General features: G+C 50.2%; 8 protein-coding genes across 8 annotated transcripts; 4 read left to right on the top strand and 4 right to left on the bottom strand.

Moving 5' to 3' along the window:
- Positions 1-37: 37 nt before the first annotated feature.
- ASPWEDRAFT_500525 (uncharacterized protein) lies at positions 38-1,172 on the bottom strand. Its single transcript, XM_040837372.1, has 2 exons — positions 680-1,172; positions 38-592 (listed from the first exon to the last, which is right to left on the bottom strand). Exons 1-2 carry the CDS (start codon positions 810-812, stop codon positions 126-128), a joined length of 600 nt encoding a protein of 199 aa, XP_040688893.1. The 5' UTR covers positions 813-1,172; the 3' UTR covers positions 38-125.
- A 379-nt stretch (positions 1,173-1,551) lies between these two features.
- Positions 1,552-3,992, top strand: ASPWEDRAFT_27882 (uncharacterized protein; the record flags this gene model as incomplete). The annotated part of the gene is made up of 2 exons (XM_040833059.1): positions 1,552-1,824; positions 1,902-3,992. The coding sequence occupies 2 exons, from the start codon at positions 1,552-1,554 to the stop codon at positions 3,990-3,992; spliced, it is 2,364 nt and encodes a 787-aa protein (XP_040688894.1).
- Positions 3,993-4,865: 873 nt separating this feature from the next.
- capA (adenylate cyclase-binding protein) lies at positions 4,866-6,539 on the bottom strand (the record flags this gene model as incomplete). The annotated part of the gene is made up of 3 exons (XM_040828085.1): positions 4,866-5,862; positions 5,912-6,213; positions 6,276-6,539. 3 exons carry the CDS (start codon positions 6,537-6,539, stop codon positions 4,866-4,868), a joined length of 1,563 nt encoding a protein of 520 aa, XP_040688895.1.
- A 612-nt stretch (positions 6,540-7,151) lies between these two features.
- On the top strand, positions 7,152-8,881 carry ASPWEDRAFT_40400 (uncharacterized protein). Its single transcript, XM_040835313.1, has 3 exons — positions 7,152-7,574; positions 7,627-8,649; positions 8,721-8,881. Exons 1-2 carry the CDS (start codon positions 7,235-7,237, stop codon positions 8,472-8,474), a joined length of 1,188 nt encoding a protein of 395 aa, XP_040688896.1. The 5' UTR covers positions 7,152-7,234; the 3' UTR covers positions 8,475-8,649; positions 8,721-8,881.
- Positions 8,592-9,001, bottom strand: ASPWEDRAFT_172045 (uncharacterized protein; the record flags this gene model as incomplete). Its single annotated transcript, XM_040830881.1, has 3 exons — positions 8,592-8,649; positions 8,721-8,903; positions 8,979-9,001. The coding sequence occupies 3 exons, from the start codon at positions 8,999-9,001 to the stop codon at positions 8,592-8,594; spliced, it is 264 nt and encodes an 87-aa protein (XP_040688897.1).
- Positions 9,002-9,361: 360 nt separating this feature from the next.
- On the top strand, positions 9,362-10,576 carry ASPWEDRAFT_110606 (mitochondrial 54S ribosomal protein mL44; the record flags this gene model as incomplete). Its single annotated transcript, XM_040828191.1, has 1 exon — positions 9,362-10,576. The coding sequence occupies one exon, from the start codon at positions 9,362-9,364 to the stop codon at positions 10,574-10,576; it is 1,215 nt and encodes a 404-aa protein (XP_040688898.1).
- Positions 10,577-10,794: 218 nt separating this feature from the next.
- On the bottom strand, positions 10,795-12,172 carry ASPWEDRAFT_500481 (basic secretory family protein). Its single transcript, XM_040837370.1, has one exon. It carries the CDS (start codon positions 11,814-11,816, stop codon positions 11,013-11,015), a length of 804 nt encoding a protein of 267 aa, XP_040688899.1. The 5' UTR covers positions 11,817-12,172; the 3' UTR covers positions 10,795-11,012.
- Positions 12,173-13,254: 1,082 nt separating this feature from the next.
- On the top strand, positions 13,255-17,544 carry ASPWEDRAFT_51357 (uncharacterized protein; the record flags this gene model as incomplete). The annotated part of the gene is made up of 5 exons (XM_040837576.1): positions 13,255-13,881; positions 13,940-14,058; positions 14,110-14,333; positions 14,404-15,208; positions 15,258-17,544. 5 exons carry the CDS (start codon positions 13,255-13,257, stop codon positions 17,542-17,544), a joined length of 4,062 nt encoding a protein of 1,353 aa, XP_040688900.1.
- Positions 17,545-18,187: the final 643 nt, after the last annotated feature.

The following is an 18,187-nucleotide window of genomic DNA, read 5'->3' on the forward strand; positions in this document are numbered from 1 at the left end:
ATATTCTGGAGACCAATCGGAATCGCGTCTAAACAAACTAAACTGTACATCTGTTGGGTATCATTTTTGAGTACTTTTGGTTCAACATCTCGTAACGTAGCACCTTCGAAAAAACACCTCATTCTCTACGTTTTACCAACCATCTGCTGCACACGACTAAGCAACACCGTGCTTTCCCTACCCAATCTTCGTTTGCCATTCTGATCCGGCCGTTTAGCCCGGGCCATGGCCTCTCGGTCCTTCTGCTTAAACTCCCGTTCTTTTCTCCTTGCCTCGGCCGCTTGTTTGCGTTTCTCGGCGATTTCCAGCTCCTTAGCATAAGCAGACGGCTTGGGCTTCCGGGCTCGACGCTCCCGATTCTGCGAGCGATCCGGTTTGGCAGTCGGTTCGGGGATTGGCTCGTTCAACATGGCCTGTCGGTCTGGATGGAGTTCTGGTGCCTTGTCGTTTGTCTCGTCATCATTATTTTTCTCATTATCCTCCGTGGCATAGATAGACTTGGTTGGTGCAGCTGCGAGTTCTTCGGCTTTGATTTTGGCGTAGGCTTTTTTGATCTTGGCTTTATGGATCAAATCGGATTTGATTTTTTGAGCTATTGGATAGGGCAAACAGCGTTAGTAAAATAGACCATCTCACTATTGATTCCTTTTTTTTTTCTTTTAATAGAAGGACAACGCACTCTTTCGACGATAGGTGCCGTCGGGCAGGTTCGCAGGTCCAACAGAGAAGCCCTTCTTCTTCTTAATCGGCGCTTCAGTCGCCCGCTTCTCGCCGGGGTTATCGACGGCATCTCGAGATCTCTTGGGCGCCATGATGTTGATGGATTCAGTATTATATGAGGGAAGTAATAAGATCCAAAATTGGCCTTTCTTTTCCTTGTAGTGTCGAGCAACAATTGCGGGAATAAAAGTGGCGAGTGATTTTTTGGGGAGCGGAGAAAAAAATGAAGGGGAGAGAAAAAAAAAAAAAAGGAACGATAAGGAAATGAGGAGTGACTTTCCCACCAAGATATGTATCTCAGCGAGGAAATAGAGAAAGGACTCCGTCGTAATTAATAGGAAATCAGATAAAATCGAAGCAAAGAATAAACATCAATCCTGCATTATCGCAACGCCGTAGTGGGGAACTCATCAGCAGCACAAAATGACGTGCAAAAAGACTCATGATTCATCCTCCCAACTTCCCGCCTTCGACTGTCTCCGGCCTGCTCCTCCGCCCAACACAACAACACATCCAGCGTCGCATGATACACTGGTGGATCCGGATTCATCTTCGCCTTATATAATAGCAACTGGTTGTCTCCTCATCTGCTTTGGATTCCTTTTCCCTCCTTTCTCTCTTTCTTCCACCATGGTCGATTGACCCTCCTCTTCTTCCCCTCTTGACGGCATTCATACACCGCATGATAACGGAATCTCGGCCGCTTCGACTGTACCACTTCTCCTTCTTTAGTGGCTCTACGATCGCTTTTCAAGTATTTACTGCATTTAAGGTCTATTGAGATGCTTGACTAGTTTTGATTCTTTCTCTAAACTACATTGTTTGGCCGTTATGCCTATATTCCAAGACCCCGATCGTCAACGGTTCTATGACCTGTGGTCGGATGACCACACTGAACCTGAACGGGGAGATTGTACATCTTCCTGGGCAGACCATCATGATGGAAATTGGGGGGGATTTAATGACCCTAAGCGAGATGTGGGAGCTCCTGTCGATCGTCGCTCGCCCGATCTCCAGCTCCCAAGGTTGCATACGGGTGATCGGACGGAATTGATACAGTATATCAAGAGTGCCGACACTTCCACGTGGGGGGAAGATCCTTTGGTACGTCTTACATATCACCCACTTCTGTAGACCATTGTCTTTTGTCTTTGAGAGACACTGTTGACTGGAAGAACTAGTCTGGGAACACTTATCCCCCACATGTGTCAGACGAACATCTACGAATAGAAGGAGTCTCCGCTCAAGGGGAAATGCCCATCGATGAGTATCGTCCAAGTGGGACACAAGAAGAATTAGGGTCCCCAGCAGAGATACAACGGCCCCGGTCGGCTTTACACTCCGGTGACTTCAGGGAAGGAACCAGCCAACTTCATGGTCAGGAACCATCGCAGCCTTCTCCGGCTGAACCCAGCGCTGGTCCGCATTTACCCCAACTGGGCTCGTCTCCCACGACACCCTGGTATAGTCCCTCAGCTTTTCAGTCGCCTCTACGGAAGCCGCAATTATCCACTCAGTCCCGAGCACCATGGGCTGCTACGGGAGGCCGATCCAGAGCACCATCACTTGGTTCATTTTCGTCTAGCTATGTTCTCAAGGCCCCGACAAGCCCTCTGGTTCACCAGGCCAATAATACAGATCTGGACTTCTCTCCGAGGGCTGATATTGGCAATCTCTCTGATTCTATGGAAAAGGCCAATCGTCGTCGTACCTTGCCTCCAGAGAGCTTTCGGTATCTTCAACCGTCCTTTTCGGGAGTAAACAGCTTCCACGGGACCAATCCATTTGATGAACGCGCAGACCCATTCTCTTGCCAAGCCCATCATCCTCAACGAAACCCAAGCTCAACATATAGTCTTCAACTCGCATCTTCGGTTCATACCCCCGCGTTGCGGTTTCGGAGGCCCTCTTTAGCATCCGAATCATCACCCAAGTGCCATGCTCCAATGGTTGGCTCATATGAGGAATGTATCCTCCGTGGGCGAATGTCGATGAATCCATCCAAACCGCTGGATTTCACTGCGCAGATTGGTGTGCTGGGGAAAGGCAAGTGCAAAGCCAACCTCAAATGTCCACCACATGTGTCGATCCCTTTTCCTGCAGTGTTTTATAGTTATCCAACGTCGGGGCGTGGACGTTCAATTTCCGACGATAACCCAAGTCCATACGTTGGTTTGATTGATCTTGACGGTTCTCTTCCCAAGGACGATCCATCTATCAATCGACGTCGCAAGCTTCATCATGACCCGGTTAACGTTCACGACGATGCGGTTACTGATAATACAGCTCCATCCAGACATAATGAATCGGAAATGCTGCGCAGACGAGAGAAACGCAACAGAAGGGCGGAATCGCCCAAATGTCCACCCGGAGGTTGCTATAGAATACCGCAACAGGGCCAGCTGCAGATTATAATCAAAAACCCGAACAAAACGGCTGTCAAGCTGTTCCTCGTCCCATACGATCTTAGCGACATGGAACCCGGAACAAAAACGTTCATTCGACAGAGGAGTTATTCTGCTGGTCCCATCATTGACATGCCACTTACTGCTCGGAAAAACTTTGGCACTGATCGCCCGGAAGCATCCTTGAATGCATCAGAAGATCCCAAAGATAAGCCGATCTTGAGATATCTTATTCATCTAAACATCTGCTCTCCCTCGAGAGGTCGGTTCTACCTCCACTCAAGTATCCGCGTTGTGTTTGCCAATCGTGTCCCCGATGGGAAAGAGAAATTGCGAAATGAGATCCAACATCCCGATCCACGATACACGCCCTACAAGCCCACTCGTGAAGCCAACGTTTCTCACATGGGCCAGAAAATGGTGGCGGATAAAACATTCAGAAGAAATGTGGGTCAAGGTCTGATGCAGGAGTTTATTTCTCCGGATTATGAAAGATCAAGAGAGCATTTTTCTACTGTGCAGGAAAAATCATTCGCAGTCCCACCGATGGGTGGCGACAGATCCGTCGCCGTTCACCCTGAGGGTAAGGCATACTTTACACAGCGAGTACCACACTCGTTCCAGCCTAACCAGACTTTGAAGCAAGGCCCATGGGGAGATTCTGAACTCTATAAATCCACAAATACTGCATCAGTTAAAAATGATGTTGATGAAACCGAAATGTACAACAAACTCAGAAAAGGGGACATCGGATACGGCGGGTCTCCGTTTGGTTCCTTTGCCGGTTCTGAGCCCGGAGAAAGCTTACTTGCCAAACGACTCAGGGGACTAGACGTACAAAGACACGACTCCGCTTGCTCTCGCTGACCGAGCCCCTAACACCAACGACCATCATGGTCAGATTTTCGCAGAAAGACATTTTCATCCGTTAATCGTGCTCCTTTTGTTCAAGAGAACAAGGGTATCGGTATAATATCTATCTTTTAACTTTATTCTTAATTGGTATGGATGGCGAGCAGGAACTTTTCCATCCGTGGCCTCGACTAACAACAGTGCGTCATGAAGCTAGATGCAGGCTCATCTCTTCGCACTCAAATCTTTCGTTTTTTAGAGCCAAATAAGATAGGCAAGGCGCACAGGACACACAATATACCCCCCTTTTTTTACTTTCTACATGCAAAGTCAAGCATACTTCAGCCTCCTAGAAGGTGACTTTCACAAAATGAATTGCTTCCATCTCAGTTCCTCTCTCAGTCTAGCACTAGCCCAGGAAGAGTGGTTATATTTCTTTATCATGGCACCTCGTCATCATCAAAAAATCTGACTGCTAACATAGCCAACAAGAGAAGAGCAAGACATGGGTTACAGGGTGTTTAGGAGGCTTTCCTCGCTTCTCTGGGTTTTTTTACCTTCTCATATGTTCTCTCCTTTGGGTATTCAGGTTGTCTGGATAGTAGCTATGGATATAATAATCACACGCCAACCACGCTCTGCTGAAGTTTGTTTCATAAATACTTAGGAGAATTCGAGGGTACTGAAAATTTTTATCTACAATTCAGTCTAAGTACAGCAGAGGAACATTGCTTGAAAATGATTGAACTCTCGCTGTACCAATAATGAAGAAATTCGTGGGGCAGTCATCATCGATTTCCCAAGGTGACCACCACTTTCAAGCACCTAGCAGATTATTCTAGATATCGACACATCTCAAAGTCCAAATTGCATGTCCCAGCGATTCATTTAACCGGCATGCTCAACAATCTCGTTCACAAGGACACCATCCTTGACGTAGGTCTTCATCTGTTCGGGTATAGGGCACTCCTTGGTGTCCTCATCGGTTCCTTCCTTTGGTGGAAGCATGATGTTAACCGCTGTGCATTTGCTAGAGAAGACTTCGGTGTTCAAGCTCTGCTGGCCCAGGTAGACCACGGCACCATCCACCTGGTCGAGGAGAAGGGTGGGAACCACTCCATCGATTTGAAGGGCGAACTTGGGGCACTTGATAACATCGAGACTGCTGACCAAAGAGTCAACGATGAGAGAGAGACCGTTGCAGTTGTCAATGGCAATAGCGTTGGCCTTGTTGGAAACCTTCACGATAGTCTTGTTGCACCGGGTGATGAGGATGGATTGGTTCTGCTTGGCAGGAATCTCGACAATCTCACCCGGGTTGTCGAAGTTTTCAATGAACCATTTGTTGCCTTCGAGGTCCTTGCGAGGTGGCTTGCGAGCGCGCATGGCCTCGGGCTTGGGCTTCTTGTTAGGGGCTGGGGACCTGGAGCGAGAGATGCTACCCGAGGAGTCGGGACGTTCTGGGACAGTCGAGCTGGCTCGGAGACTGGGGTTCTTGTGCGTCATTTCGGATTTGTCAACCTTGCGGAGGGTTGAAGTGATTGCATCTCCTTGGTTCAGCTGGTCAAAAACGGCGCCCATATCAGGAGCAGGTGCTGCGGGAGCGGGCGCCGCAGGAGGCATGCCCGGTGGTGGTGGAGGAGGCGGGGGGGCTCCTCCGGGCACATTCAGAGCCGGCACAGGAGGGGGGGGAGGAGGGGGAGGGGGTCCTGCGCTACCAGCGCCAGCGCCAGCACCTCCCTTGACTTCTTTAAGGGCGTCTTTCGCATCAATACCACCCTGATCGTTCCAGGTCAGGCCCTTGGGGTAGTGCTTTCTCAGATATGCGGCAAGCGACTTAAAGATCTGATAGTAGGCTTGGATGTATTGGACGTGGGTTTGGTCCCTAACAAGGTCAGCAACTGTACATTTGCCATATATAAAGGATTCCCCACTTCTCCTTGTAATCCTTCAACACTTTGTTACCATAATACTGAATTCCCCCGACTATCTCGCTGACGAAATCAGCGGGCTTCGTCTCAAAGAACCAGCCCAGAGCCACAATGCCTTCTGCGACAGCACTCAGGTGGTTGAACAAGGGGGAGGGTCGGTTGGACTCGCGGATGGTATCGATAGTATCAGAAGCATTGTGAAGCTCGGTCATAAGCTCCGGGGGCTGAGGTTCTGGCTTCTTAGCCTTCGTCGAGACATAGAGGTAAGTGCGCTCCGCCTGGAAGGCTTGCAAGACAGCTTTCGACTATCGAGGCATTAGCAAATATTGCCATTGAAATCCAATCGCATGCACCAGCGTAGTCTAACCTGTTCTTCAACAAGGCTTCCGATCTTCGCTCCTAGCTCCACAAAGTTGCCAACATCGCCTTTGATCAATGCGTCGAAGTCTTCGATTTGCGGCGGAACTGTGGGTGCGGGAGGAGCCGGGGGAGCTGCTGGCTTAGGAGGTGCAGGAGCAACAGGTCCAGAAGCTGGTGCAGTACCCAAATCCTTCGGTGAGCCAGGCTCTTCGAGGGTCATGGCCATATCCTCCAAGCGCGAGGTGGCGGCCTCCAACCTGTTGGCAAGCATACATTGTCAGTCCAGACTGTCACAAACACATACAATTCAGGGTAGGCTTCGCGGAACATCGAGCAGATGCCATATCTTTTAAGCTTCAAAAAGAGGGCACTCGTAGACATACCGCTTGATAAGCGTGGTCAGATTATGCATGTGGCTGCCCGACGCCATCTTGAAGGCTGTCCAAGCAAGGAGACAACTTCAAAAGATAACTCGTAGAATGGGCTAGAGATTCAGGATGCAATAAAGCGGAAAATAGATAGGTGCAGTAAGACAGGCAAGATCACCAACTCCCTGCAACACAGACTGCAACAACAATCGAGGGGATCCCGAAGCCAGAGCTGTTGCAACGGTGTCGAAATGATGCTCCTGAACGAGTTCCTGAGGCCGACAGCTTCACGGGGGCGGGTCTTACCGTACGGTACGGCAGAATGCACGGCATCTGGCTGTCCACCATGACGTTGTGTGTATTGGCCTGTAATCATTTAATTTCCAAAGATTTAGATTACATTTATTACCGACTTATCATCGCCCATCCTGCCAACCCCGCCAGGTCAAGACTTCTTCAATATACCAAGGAATAGACGGTTATCTGAGCAGAGTATACTTGCTCTCTTCTACAATATGGCTGGAGCAGTAAGCCCCAATGAGAAACCTGATGGTGATGTCGAGTTTTGTACTCTGGGCATGTTCATCGTTGGTATGCTATGTCACCACGCCCGACTCGGATGAACAGCCGTATCTTCAGTGTACAATACTTACAGGCCTCCTTCTTGTCCGGCACAGATGAGATTGAATTTGGGGGCTCTAGGCCTGATGTAAAGAACATTATTGGTGGAGCAGGATCTTTCGCCGTGGTGGGCGCACGTCTAGTCGCTGGCAAGAACCATTCCCAGTCTGTGAGCTGGATTGTCGATGTTGGCTCGGATTTCCCCCAGGAAGTTCTGGATACGATCAAGTCATGGGATACAAACTGCATCATTCGAGAGGATATGGGGCGCTTGACCACAAGAGCTTGGAATGGTTATGGGCCCAACGAGAAGCGGGGTTGGTATTCTTCTCTGGTCAACAAATCCAGATGATAATTGATAATCTGCAGACTTCAAATACCTGACTCCGAAGATACGCCTGGAGCCTGAGATGCTTTCTGACTCGCAAATATTTTCGAGAACTTTCCACATGGTCTGCTCTGCATCGCGATGTTTATCTATTGTGCAAGAGGTATTGCGGCGACGAGAAGAGTTGCAACGGGAGGGCAAAGCCCCTTCTGCTGCCCATGCTACGAAGAGACCAGTCTTTGTCTGGGAGCCGGTGCCCGACCTGTGTACTCCAGAAGAGCAAGCGAAATTCTTCGCGGCCAATCGGGTCGTAGATGTGGTAAGTCCCAATGAACTTGAGTTAGGGATGATGTTCAGCCAGCCTGGTTGGAGCGAAGAAAGCGAATTTGGACGAGAATTGGTCAACCGAATCCTCGAATCGGGCATTGGGCCTGAAGGAAATGGGCATCTAGTCATTAGAGCAGGAAAGGATGGTAGCTACTCATACTCTAGAAATCAGCGAATCTGGTTGCCTGCCTATCATGAACCAGGTTCCTCAGGAGCTACGAAAGTGGTCGATCCCACCGGTGCTGGCAATTCATTCCTAGGGGCCTTGGCCCAGGGGATGGTGGGCGAGGAGAGGGAACCCGTCAAAGTTGCGGAATCCGTTCTCGCAGAGTCGGGGAATTGGAGAAGGGCAACGCATAAGGGCATCCCAATGGCATTGATATTCGCCACCGTTGCCGCGAGCTTCGTGGTTGAGCAGATTGGCGTGCCTCAAATAGCCATGTCTAACGATGGGAGGGAGCTTTGGAACGAAACTGAATTCACGGAACGAGTCCGTCTGTACACACAGCGATTGCATCGAACACTGGAAGAGTCTCCCCAGAGACACTTGGTAATCAATTGACCGATTGATTAAGGAACGCCCTTCTATTGTCGTACAGCCCACAATAATATGAAACAAAACCAGCCATCACGTAGAACCTTTCCATAGTCTTTTCCTTTCTCCGATCCATGCGCTCGTTTATGAATCGTTCTTCGCGGCTTGTTGTCTCTCGTGTTCGATGATCTGCTTGCTCCAGCTATAAGATGGAGATATACAATCAGTATGACAAATTGACGAGATATTAGTGGACGAAGAGCTACTACTGACTAGCGACTGGGGAAGAATCTTCCAGGCTCTGGCATCTTCTCGCGACGCTCACGCTCAGCGCTAAGGGTCCAGGTAGCAGCAGCGACTCCAATGACGGCAGCACCGATTATCATGGTGTTGACCCTCCAGTTTGCGGGCTGAGCATACCAGCCTCCCGCGGGAGACCAGACTTCCTTGGGATAACTGCGTAGGACAGCGGTTAGCACCCCCTTCCAACAACCACGCGGGCTTAAAACTCAGGCAAAACTCGGAACATACTAGATCTTGCCGCCTCCACCCATGATGACAAGGGAATGGAATGAATGTAGAAAGTAGACAGGGGACAATGGGGATACTGAGACTGTCGTCGTTCAGGCGGGTTGAAGCCGAAATGGCCGTCGAACGTCCCTCGTCCCGTGACGCTAGGTCCCAATGCGGCTTAGTGCCATCACAGCGCCTTTCTCACACGACCGCCAGATCCCGTGACTCCCGCCGAAGCTCGACATTTTTCTCTCCAGCGGCCAAAAGTTCGTGTCGCCGGTATATCTGTTCGCATTGGACCATCACTCCTTCCACCCTCCACGTCATCCCCTGTGCCGGTCATTCTTTATTTTAATTGTTGACCTCTGACTCGAAGGCTTCCGAGTCGCACATTTGCCCAGATGAGAAGGCTGCAGCTCCAACGATGGAGCGGTTCGGTCCTTTCGCCGCGGGCCCAAACTGGTAGCCGGCTGCAGCAGCATCTCTACACTGGGTTACGGCACCAATCGACCGCTTCGCCTGCTGCCCAGTCCGAGGATGATCAATTGATCAACGAACAATCTCTGGCTTCGCCAATCCCTCCCACCCGTTCACGAAAGTCAAGATACCATCTCCCTTCTCCGCCGGTTGAGGCCGCACGCGAGTCCGCAAAACTTGCTGCACTCCACGCCCGACTCTACCTCCCCTCACGATTACCTCTTGAGACGCTGGCCCGGTCTTTGGTGGATTCTTCAGCAGATTCCAATGCCAGTTTCAATAACGAATCGCTGGCCACGCTTGGCCATGACCTCCTGACCCACTACACATCCGAACACCTCCTTTGCACATACCCTCGACTTCCTTTAACCGTCATCTTTGCAGCCATGTATGCGTATGTCGGGCCCAAGACTCTCGCAGCAATGGCAAAGGAATGGGGTGTGGAGCTCGCGGCTGCACCCGGAGGAGAGGTGGACCCTGGCTTGCTACAGTTCAAGAGGGTTCTCCCAGGTTCTGAATTGGATTCGGAGACAATCACCGGCACAGCCAGGCCCAACGATCACCGAAAGTCATGGAGAAAGGGATTGACCTCCCGGATTGTTTACGATGATGAATTCGGCGATCCGGTCAAGGGAGCTGTTGACCCAGCCCTCCAGCCAGAGTCCCAGAACATCAAGGGTGTCACCGCTGAGCAAGCCAGTGCCACCTTCATCCGGGCTGTTATGGGCTCCATTTACTTGCATGCAGGCCGCCCTGCTGCCAAGCGTTTCTTTGAGCAGCATTTCCTCTCACGACACCTCAACATCTCGGAATTGTTCAACTTCTCCCAGCCGGCTCGTGACCTCAGTCGGTTGTGTGCACGGGAAAACTTCGAACCCCCCGTCGCCAAGATTATCAGTGAAACCGGTCGCAAGAGTAGACACCCTGTTTTCGTTGTCGGCATCTTCTCTGGTCAGGATAAGTTGGGCGAGGGCGCTGGCGCCAGTCTAGTTGAGGCTCGATCCAGGGCTGCCGTCGCGGCACTCAAGGGATGGTATCTGTATAGCCCACTGAGTGTCCGTGTACCCAGCTCGATGGAAGAGGAGGGCGCCGCGCCCTGGAAACCAGTTCACGTGGATCTGGGTGAGGTTATTGTGTAAGATGAGCGAAGACTGAGTGCCAGCCTTACAAGAGAAGGCACTGTATCATTTTATTATGCCTGTTGCCTGTTCCTGATTCGGGAGCATGGCTGTCGGCAAAAAGAAATCACTACTTATTTTGCAAGATCAGCTGCTGTACAGTATGGGAAATCTATCTATTTCTATTCTTTTGGTGTCTTCTCCTTTCTGTTTATTTCTTTTATTTCTCTCGATTTTCCTTCTCGTTTTGACCAGGTCCCTTTTATTTAAGCCAGGATATGGCCCATGAAGATGAAGTTTGTGGACAGACAATATATGTCTAGGTACTAGTATAGGATAGATGTACCGGTCAAATGTGTCAAATGATATTAAAGGTTCAAACAAGAATTGTTCATCCATCCCCGCCAACACCTAAGCTGCAACTGCATTGGAACTTCACAATCTAGTAGACCAATGGTTACTTTTCCAGGGTATCAAGATACTTGCCATAATCCTCCCACAACTCCCGAACGCCAACCCCGAATAACCCCTTCCAGAATCCTGTCTCCTCCGTGTATCCAACCCGCAGCAGTCGGTCATTCAGCAACCCGACAGCTCCCTTCCCAACGCGAACGTCCTCGAGCCACGCCAAAAAGAACGCGGTATGCTGATATCCTTGATCCCATTTGTCCGGTCTATCCTTGGCAGAAGTAGGTTGTTTCCAATGCGGTGGTTCCAGCCCAGCCTTGAGACGAACAAAATCCGCAATGCCCTCGATCAAACCCCCGGGAGGAGAAGGGACACCATTGCCCTCGGGTGGAGGGGGCGCCGTATGCTGGTAGCAATGGACTAGCTCATGAGTAAGGACCCCGGTTAGCTCATTCACGGCGTTTGAGGATGCTGCAGAGGTCTGGATATAAGAGAGCGAAAAGTGGATCTCCTTGTGATCATTGTCGAGTTCTTTGCCGGTAGTATAAGCGACACCACCAAAGTCGTGGAGGATAACCGTTACGGAGCGTGTTGGAGGAACAGACGGAGTGAAAGCGGTTTCCTTGGAGTTGGAAGTATAGAGGTTTTGGACAATGTTCTTCAGGGCTGTTTCCAGGGTGGATACAACGTCGGGTATCAGCTGAAGGAAGGCTTTAGAAGCGGGATGGCGTAGATGGTTTAGTTGGAGACGAAGCTTAGGTTCGGGAAGGGGTGGAGAGTTGCTTGACTGGTGATGGTCCTGTGGTGCGGCCTTGGGAATTGCAGAAGGAAGGGGTTGTTCGTGAGGTGCCATGGTGGAATTGAACACTCTGTGGTAGTTAGAAGATGGATGTCTGTCTCTGTGCCACTCAGATAGTGGGGTCCCTGATGATATCAACGCAGGAATGCTATGCGCGCCTAGTTGCGACAATCCTGCAGTTTATACGCGAAGCATCCAATCAGCAACCACCAACTGTCGATGAATCGTGAACTCTCCCGTCGGATTCTTATTGTCCAAGTATGTTCCATGATTCCATCCGTGGGGGCTACAACGGCTCCATTCTTGACACGCCGCTTATGCTGGTGACCAGCATGTGGAGCGGCGATCGTGGACGTGCGAACTGCGGGTGCAGAACGACTTCACGATGGTCAATAGGAGTAATTCAATGCATATATTATTATCATCTAGACTTGGTACTCAATATAGTATGCAACTGAGACATTTTGCTTGCTTATTTTTAATATTTCAATTTGTGGCGTCGACCGAGTGCACTATTGATTGTGATAAATATATATCGAGGTCACAAAAAGGGATTGACAACACACTGCATCGTTTCATCATTGAACCCTATCTCACTCTCCAGAAGACTCCAAGCTCCAATAATCAATCCATCCACCCATCCTAATTCCCTCCACTGTCGATTATTCATGGACACCCAAGAAAACTGGTAGTTGGGCCGTAGTTCTGGTTGTTTCTTCCCCACCGGGCAACAATCGCCGGTTCTGCCGGTAAACAAAGCAACGCCATAATAATAACAGTTTCTCCCTAAAAAAAAAGCCCCGCTAGTTTCCCTTCCCCCCTCATTGCTTTCGCTCCCTCCAAACGAACTCCCTACCATCCATCTTTCACCACCAGCTTCAATTCACGTCAATTCCAAATATTTCTTTCCCCCCTGAATGTGACAAGTGGAGTTGAGAGCGCTTATCGCCGCGTCTATTCGCTTATCGCCCCGTTGCAGTGCCAAGTCTCTCCTCCGTCCCTCGCCGCCTTCACTCTCCTCCGTCTTCGTCTCAACATCTCGACATCTTCAACGCTCCTTCATCGCTACGTCCTGCGTCCTCTCTTCGTCGCATAAACGTCATATTTGTCGCCCGACGTTGCTTCCCCATCGCCGTCTATAAGCCGGCTTGTTCGAGCGACTGCCTTTGCGATCACAGCGGTCCTTGCGACTGCCTCCGATACCTGCAGGTATGTGTTCTTTCCTCACCCTCGTGCTGTGGACAGTCCTGCGTTTTTATCTTCTTCCCCCGTCTTTTCCCAATTCTTTTCTTCTTCTTCTCTCCTACAATTGTTTCGTTCCCACTGTTCTATCGTGTTACTTTGCTGTATACCTTGCGTTGTCTTGTGTTTTGCGTTCTTGCGAGTCACTTGGATACTCTTATATTCCCTGCTTCTATATACCTTGTGCTTCTTTTTGGACTATCGGCATTTGTTTTGGATTCCAGCCAGTTCGTGCTGCTAATATTTCACCATGGTACCCAACAGATCGGATTCTGCTCTGAACCCGGCTTTCATTGCCATTCTCCTGACCCTCATCATCTCTCTCAACCCCCTCAAGTTCTTCTTCTACCTCGCTATCTTTTCTTGCACCTATGTTCTCCTTGTCGTGAATCCAGTTGAGGTCCAACTCTTGATTTCGAAGATGGAGGCTAAAGCCGCAGAGCTCGTGGCGACCTTGAAGAATGTCAACCTGTCTGTTGATAACAAGGTGGCTCACCTCACAAGCGTCAAATCCGACATCAAACAGAAAAACGTTCCAGAAGGGGCAATTTCATCCGTCTTTGAATCTCTCCGGCTGTCCATAGCCTCTCACCATTCCTCTCTTCTTTCTGCTGGCTTTTCCACCCTCGGCCACTTTTTAAAGCGGCTGTTCATCCAAGACCAGCACCATTATGTCTCACTCCAAGGCCGTATTCTCTACCCTATCCTTTTGGAGCGCCTGGGGGACCACAAAGAGCGTGTTCGAGCTCAGGCCGCCCAAGCATTTACTGATCTATGGCCGGCTGCGGGTCCGGATGTCGAACACTATGTACTCGAAACTGCTCTAGTGGGCAAAAATGCCAGAGCCAAGGAAATGAGCATGATATGGCTTTCGAATGTAAGTTTTTATCTCTGGCCATATTTATTTTCATCGTATCGACTAATGCCTCATCCAGATGACAAAAACCCATGGTCTTCTTTTCCGTACATATGTACCTAGTCTCGTCGCGTGTCTTGAAGATGCCGACCCTGCAGTTCGTGACACAGCGAAGATGACTGTTGTCGAACTCTTTCAGTAAGTATTGCGTTCTCGCTCTTATATGCCCCCATATCTAACAAGTTTTAGGAATGCCCCCGCACGGGCCAAGACTGACCTGAAAAAGCAAATGGCTGCTCATGACGTCAGAAAATCAATCGTCAATGCGATCCTAACGAATATCGGGTTGAGTTCCGATCAGGAACATGCATCTTCTATTTCTCGACCCGCTTCTCGGGCAGAAGCCTTACACCAGCGGCCTGTTTCAGTGATGTCTTCACGTTCTCAGCACCACAGTGAAGTGCCCCACGAAGGTATGCCTCTCCCAGCCAATTCCAATTATCGTACGTGTTAGTTCTGACATTTACCTCTTATGTTTCCAAGATTCTGAACCCGTTAAACGCCGCCCTATCTCATCCAAAAGTGATCAGAGCCGAATGATCAGTGTGCCACATGGTGGTGCTGAAGAGTTGCCCGATGCTTCTATTCCTCAGAACAGCCCGCCGGTGGGCGATGATGTCGAACCTTTGATTATCGCATCAGCTCGTGAAATCGATGACATTGTGCATGATATGATCCCTTGGTTTGATGGTAGGGAGACTGAGGAAAATTGGATTGCTCGTGAAAGAAGTGTTTGTACCCTCAGACGACTTACACATGGCAATGCTCCCCATGCATTCCCCGCCCAATTCCTCGGTGCCATGAAGAGCCAACTTGATAGCATCTTCAAGGTTGTTAATTCTCTGCGCACTACGATGTGCACAAACGGCTGTCTATTGATACAAGACCTCGCCAAAATATGTGGTCCTAGAATCGACCCAATGGTTGAAATCATGATGCAAAATCTTGTCAAACTTTGTGCTGGAATGAAGAAAATCAGCTCCCAAAATGGAAATGCTACTGTCGATGCAGTAATCGGAAATGTGACCTTCACTTCACGTATCTTACAACATGTCACATCCGCTTGTCAGGACAAGAATGTCCAATTGCGCCTTAGCGCAGCGGGTTGGCTTAAAACTATCATCAACAAGCAAGCCCATCACAGGAGCTCCATGGAGCACGGCGGTGGCTTGGATATGGTTGAAAAGTCCATTAAGAAGGGCCTATCCGATGCCAACCCTGGTGTCAGGGAGGTTATGCGCAGCACATTCTGGGTCTTTTTCGGCGTTTGGACCGAAAAAGCTGATGAGTTTGTCTCCCATCCAGTCATGTTTAAATCCTTGGCTAACCAAAAGCAGCATCTTATCGAATCTCGATGCCAAATCCCGTTCCTTGCTTGAAAAGGATCCATCAAATCCAAACATTGACCACTCCGCATCTAAAGGTCCGGCTGCACGAAAGGGCCCGAACCGTTCTGCCTTGAAAGAGGCCATTGCCGCCCGTAAGAAGGCTCAGCTTAAGCCGGCGAATCCGATGCCTCCTCGACCGGAGTCAGCTCAATCGTCATTTTCTGAAGTGAAAACGTCTGATCTTCCCCCCAAGTCATCGACAGTCAGGACTGTGCCAACAGGCGCATCTCTATCTTCCCTTTCATCCGCCCCGATGCGACCGGCTATGAAGCCTCGACGGCCTGAATTGGCTCGTCCTGCAACTGCGGATCCGTATGCTTCCCGCAAGTCTACGGCCACCGAATCGCGTTCGAAAGCTCCCTCTAGGCTTGACAGCTCTCCGAGGACAACGAGGACCAAATCATCTACACCTTCATCGAAACCACCCAGTGCTACTCGCCCCAGACAAAAGACTGATCCGGTGCATGTGAGCACGACTAAGAGCAAACCAAAGAAACTTGATATTTCCAAATCTCGATCTCATGACCCACATCTTGCCATAAGCCGTTCAAGAAGTAATTCGAATGAGAGCACGGCGCACCAATATCTTGAACGAGCGCGCGACCCGAGCACTCCTGGCCCCATGGATGAACCCGAGTCGCCGGCGCCAATCCAACTGGAGAGTCCTCCAAGACCCATGATGCATCAGCCAGTCCCTGCTCTGCACAAGTCTGTCCTGAGCAACGATGCTATCACAGCGCCTCATGATCCACATCCGACTTTCGAGGAACCAGGCGCCCCTGAACCCCCACACGATCTTGTTACGGAGCCCAGCAATCATGTACACCATCCTAATAACGCTTCAAACAACATGCCTAAGCAACCCGAGCCTGTGATTATCTACGAAGATCCCATCTTGCCGGCTTTAGCTGAACCGGAACACCATGCGGATATCGCTATTCCCGACGAACCTGCTACTACTGCAGAGGTACCGGCTGAGGATGAGGAACCGAAGCCCGAAGATCGAGATATTATCCCCATTGATGCACCTGAATCAGCGCCCATCCCGGATGACTCTCAACACTCGGTTTCTGGCTTGGATCATGTGCCGGAGGCCGATCCCACGAATATCGATACACATAATGAATTGCCCGTTCCTGAAGAACCTGAGACACCAAAAAAGCCATCGCCGTTAGTGGCTCATTATTCGACTACGCCTGCAGATTCTACAAGAATCCACGGTATCCCATCACTGGGCCCATCTGATTCGGCCATTGCAAATGACAACGAAAATACTACGCCATACAACGGGGTTGCTCCCGTTCCTCCCGCTAATCGATCTGTGTCTAAAAGCAATGCCCTTGAGGAGCTTCCTACACACGAACCGTCTCATCGAGACAACCTGCAGCCTCGACATGTCGAAGCTAAACAACAATCCGTCGAAGTTGACCCATCTTACCGTTCTTGGAGGAAAGCTGAACCCACGGAAAAGCGGAGTATCAGTCCACGCTCTAAAGACCCCGCCAATGCACGAGAAATGATTTCCAAGGGAATTAACCGCATTCGCACCAAATCTATGGATATTCACGGATACCGCAAGTTGCAAAAGCTTATCGAATATCACGACGGCATCTTTACCGAACAAGCGATGTACAATGAGATGTTGATTGCTCTGCTTGACGAGTTGGAAAGTCCGTCTACCGAAAAGAAACAATCATCTGCCCGCTCATCAGATGTGAAGACCCAAGTGCTCCTCGCTGTTCGAATCATGTTCGCTCATAACCGAGACTACTTTACGGTACACTGTCCCAAGGCGATGACTGCGCTTGTCAAAGCACGACGACAGTACGAATCGAACTGCCACATCGTCAGTGGCCTCGACGAAACAGCCGACGAGATTGTTGCGATCTGCGAACCCTCCGACGTCATCGACGCCCTTCTAGACCTCATGTGGGACGAAGACAAGAACGAAGGGGGCTACCGCGCAATCACTATGGGGGTTTCTGTTTCGTCGAAGATCCTCCGACGCCTCAATGGCAGCCACGTGCGTCTCTCCGAGCGCATCGTGGACCGTCTTGGCAAATTTGCCAACCAAAACCTGACCGACGCGCAAGCCGACGTCAGGCGACAAGTGACGGATCTGTGTGTGCAACTACACACGCAGATTGCCTGCGAGGAGAGGTTCTGGAGGGTGCTCGGGTCGCCCCGGGAGAACTCCCGGAACCTGCTGACCTACTACATTGCCAGGAAATCCTGAGCTGTAGTCAGGTAGGGTTCTGGGACCTGGGGTTGGCCGCGGGCGGGGGTGGAGGGGGTGGAGAGGAGGAGAGGAGAGAAAGTGGAAGGGGAGGGGAGGGGGTGGTGGTTGAGGGAGGAGGAAGAAGAGTCTGTTTTTTGTTAAGTTTTATACCACGGGGAAAAGGGGGGAGCCTGTTCATGTTGATTTTGTTCTTTTCTGTTTGGTTGTTTATAAAGCGGGGGTATAAAAAGTCCTGTAACATTAATACCATCAATCATCATTATCCATGACATTGATTATGGCTTCTATCTTTACACTGTCTAGATGTGTACAGCGTATAGATGGGTATAGGATGAGGTGGACAGAAGACCCGACGTGGAACAGCCGTTGGCCTGACGGGAGAGAGGGTCGGGATTGCTTCCGACCGACGATCACCACGAGTGCTGATCGACGGGGGTGGTTTATATTTGGACATGATTTTGACCCTGTGGAAGGCTGAAGAAGACGAGGATACATATGCAGGGTGTGTCAAATTCGTTTCGATTCTGCAGCTTTCTTCTTTTGACATGGACTATGGATGCCCAAGGTCTGGATCCCGCGGGGTGAGTGTCCAAGACAGACTATGGAGTCTCAAGCCTTGGGACTTAAGCACACCATGCAC

Source organism: Aspergillus wentii (assembly GCF_001890725.1).
Source record: "Aspergillus wentii DTO 134E9 unplaced genomic scaffold ASPWEscaffold_4, whole genome shotgun sequence".
In the NCBI taxonomy this organism is placed as follows: Eukaryota; Fungi; Ascomycota; class Eurotiomycetes; order Eurotiales; family Aspergillaceae; genus Aspergillus; species Aspergillus wentii.

What these genes read in the sequence shown, in the direction of transcription:
- ASPWEDRAFT_500525 (XM_040837372.1), bottom strand. Translation starts at nt 812, where the DNA reads ATGGCGCCCAAGAGATCTCGAGATGCCGTCGATAACCCCGGCGAGAAG. An exon ending in CGGCACCTATCGTCGAAAGA is followed by an intron (nt 593 to 679) that starts GTGCGTTGTCCT and finishes CCTATCCAATAG; the next exon opens with CTCAAAAAATCAAATCCGAT.
- ASPWEDRAFT_40400 (XM_040835313.1), top strand. Translation starts at nt 7,235, where the DNA reads ATGTCACCACGCCCGACTCGGATGAACAGCCGTATCTTCAGTGTACAA. An exon ending in TGGGCCCAACGAGAAGCGGG is followed by an intron (nt 7,575 to 7,626) that starts GTTGGTATTCTT and finishes GATAATCTGCAG; the next exon opens with ACTTCAAATACCTGACTCCG.
- ASPWEDRAFT_500481 (XM_040837370.1), bottom strand. Translation starts at nt 11,816, where the DNA reads ATGGCACCTCACGAACAACCCCTTCCTTCTGCAATTCCCAAGGCCGCA.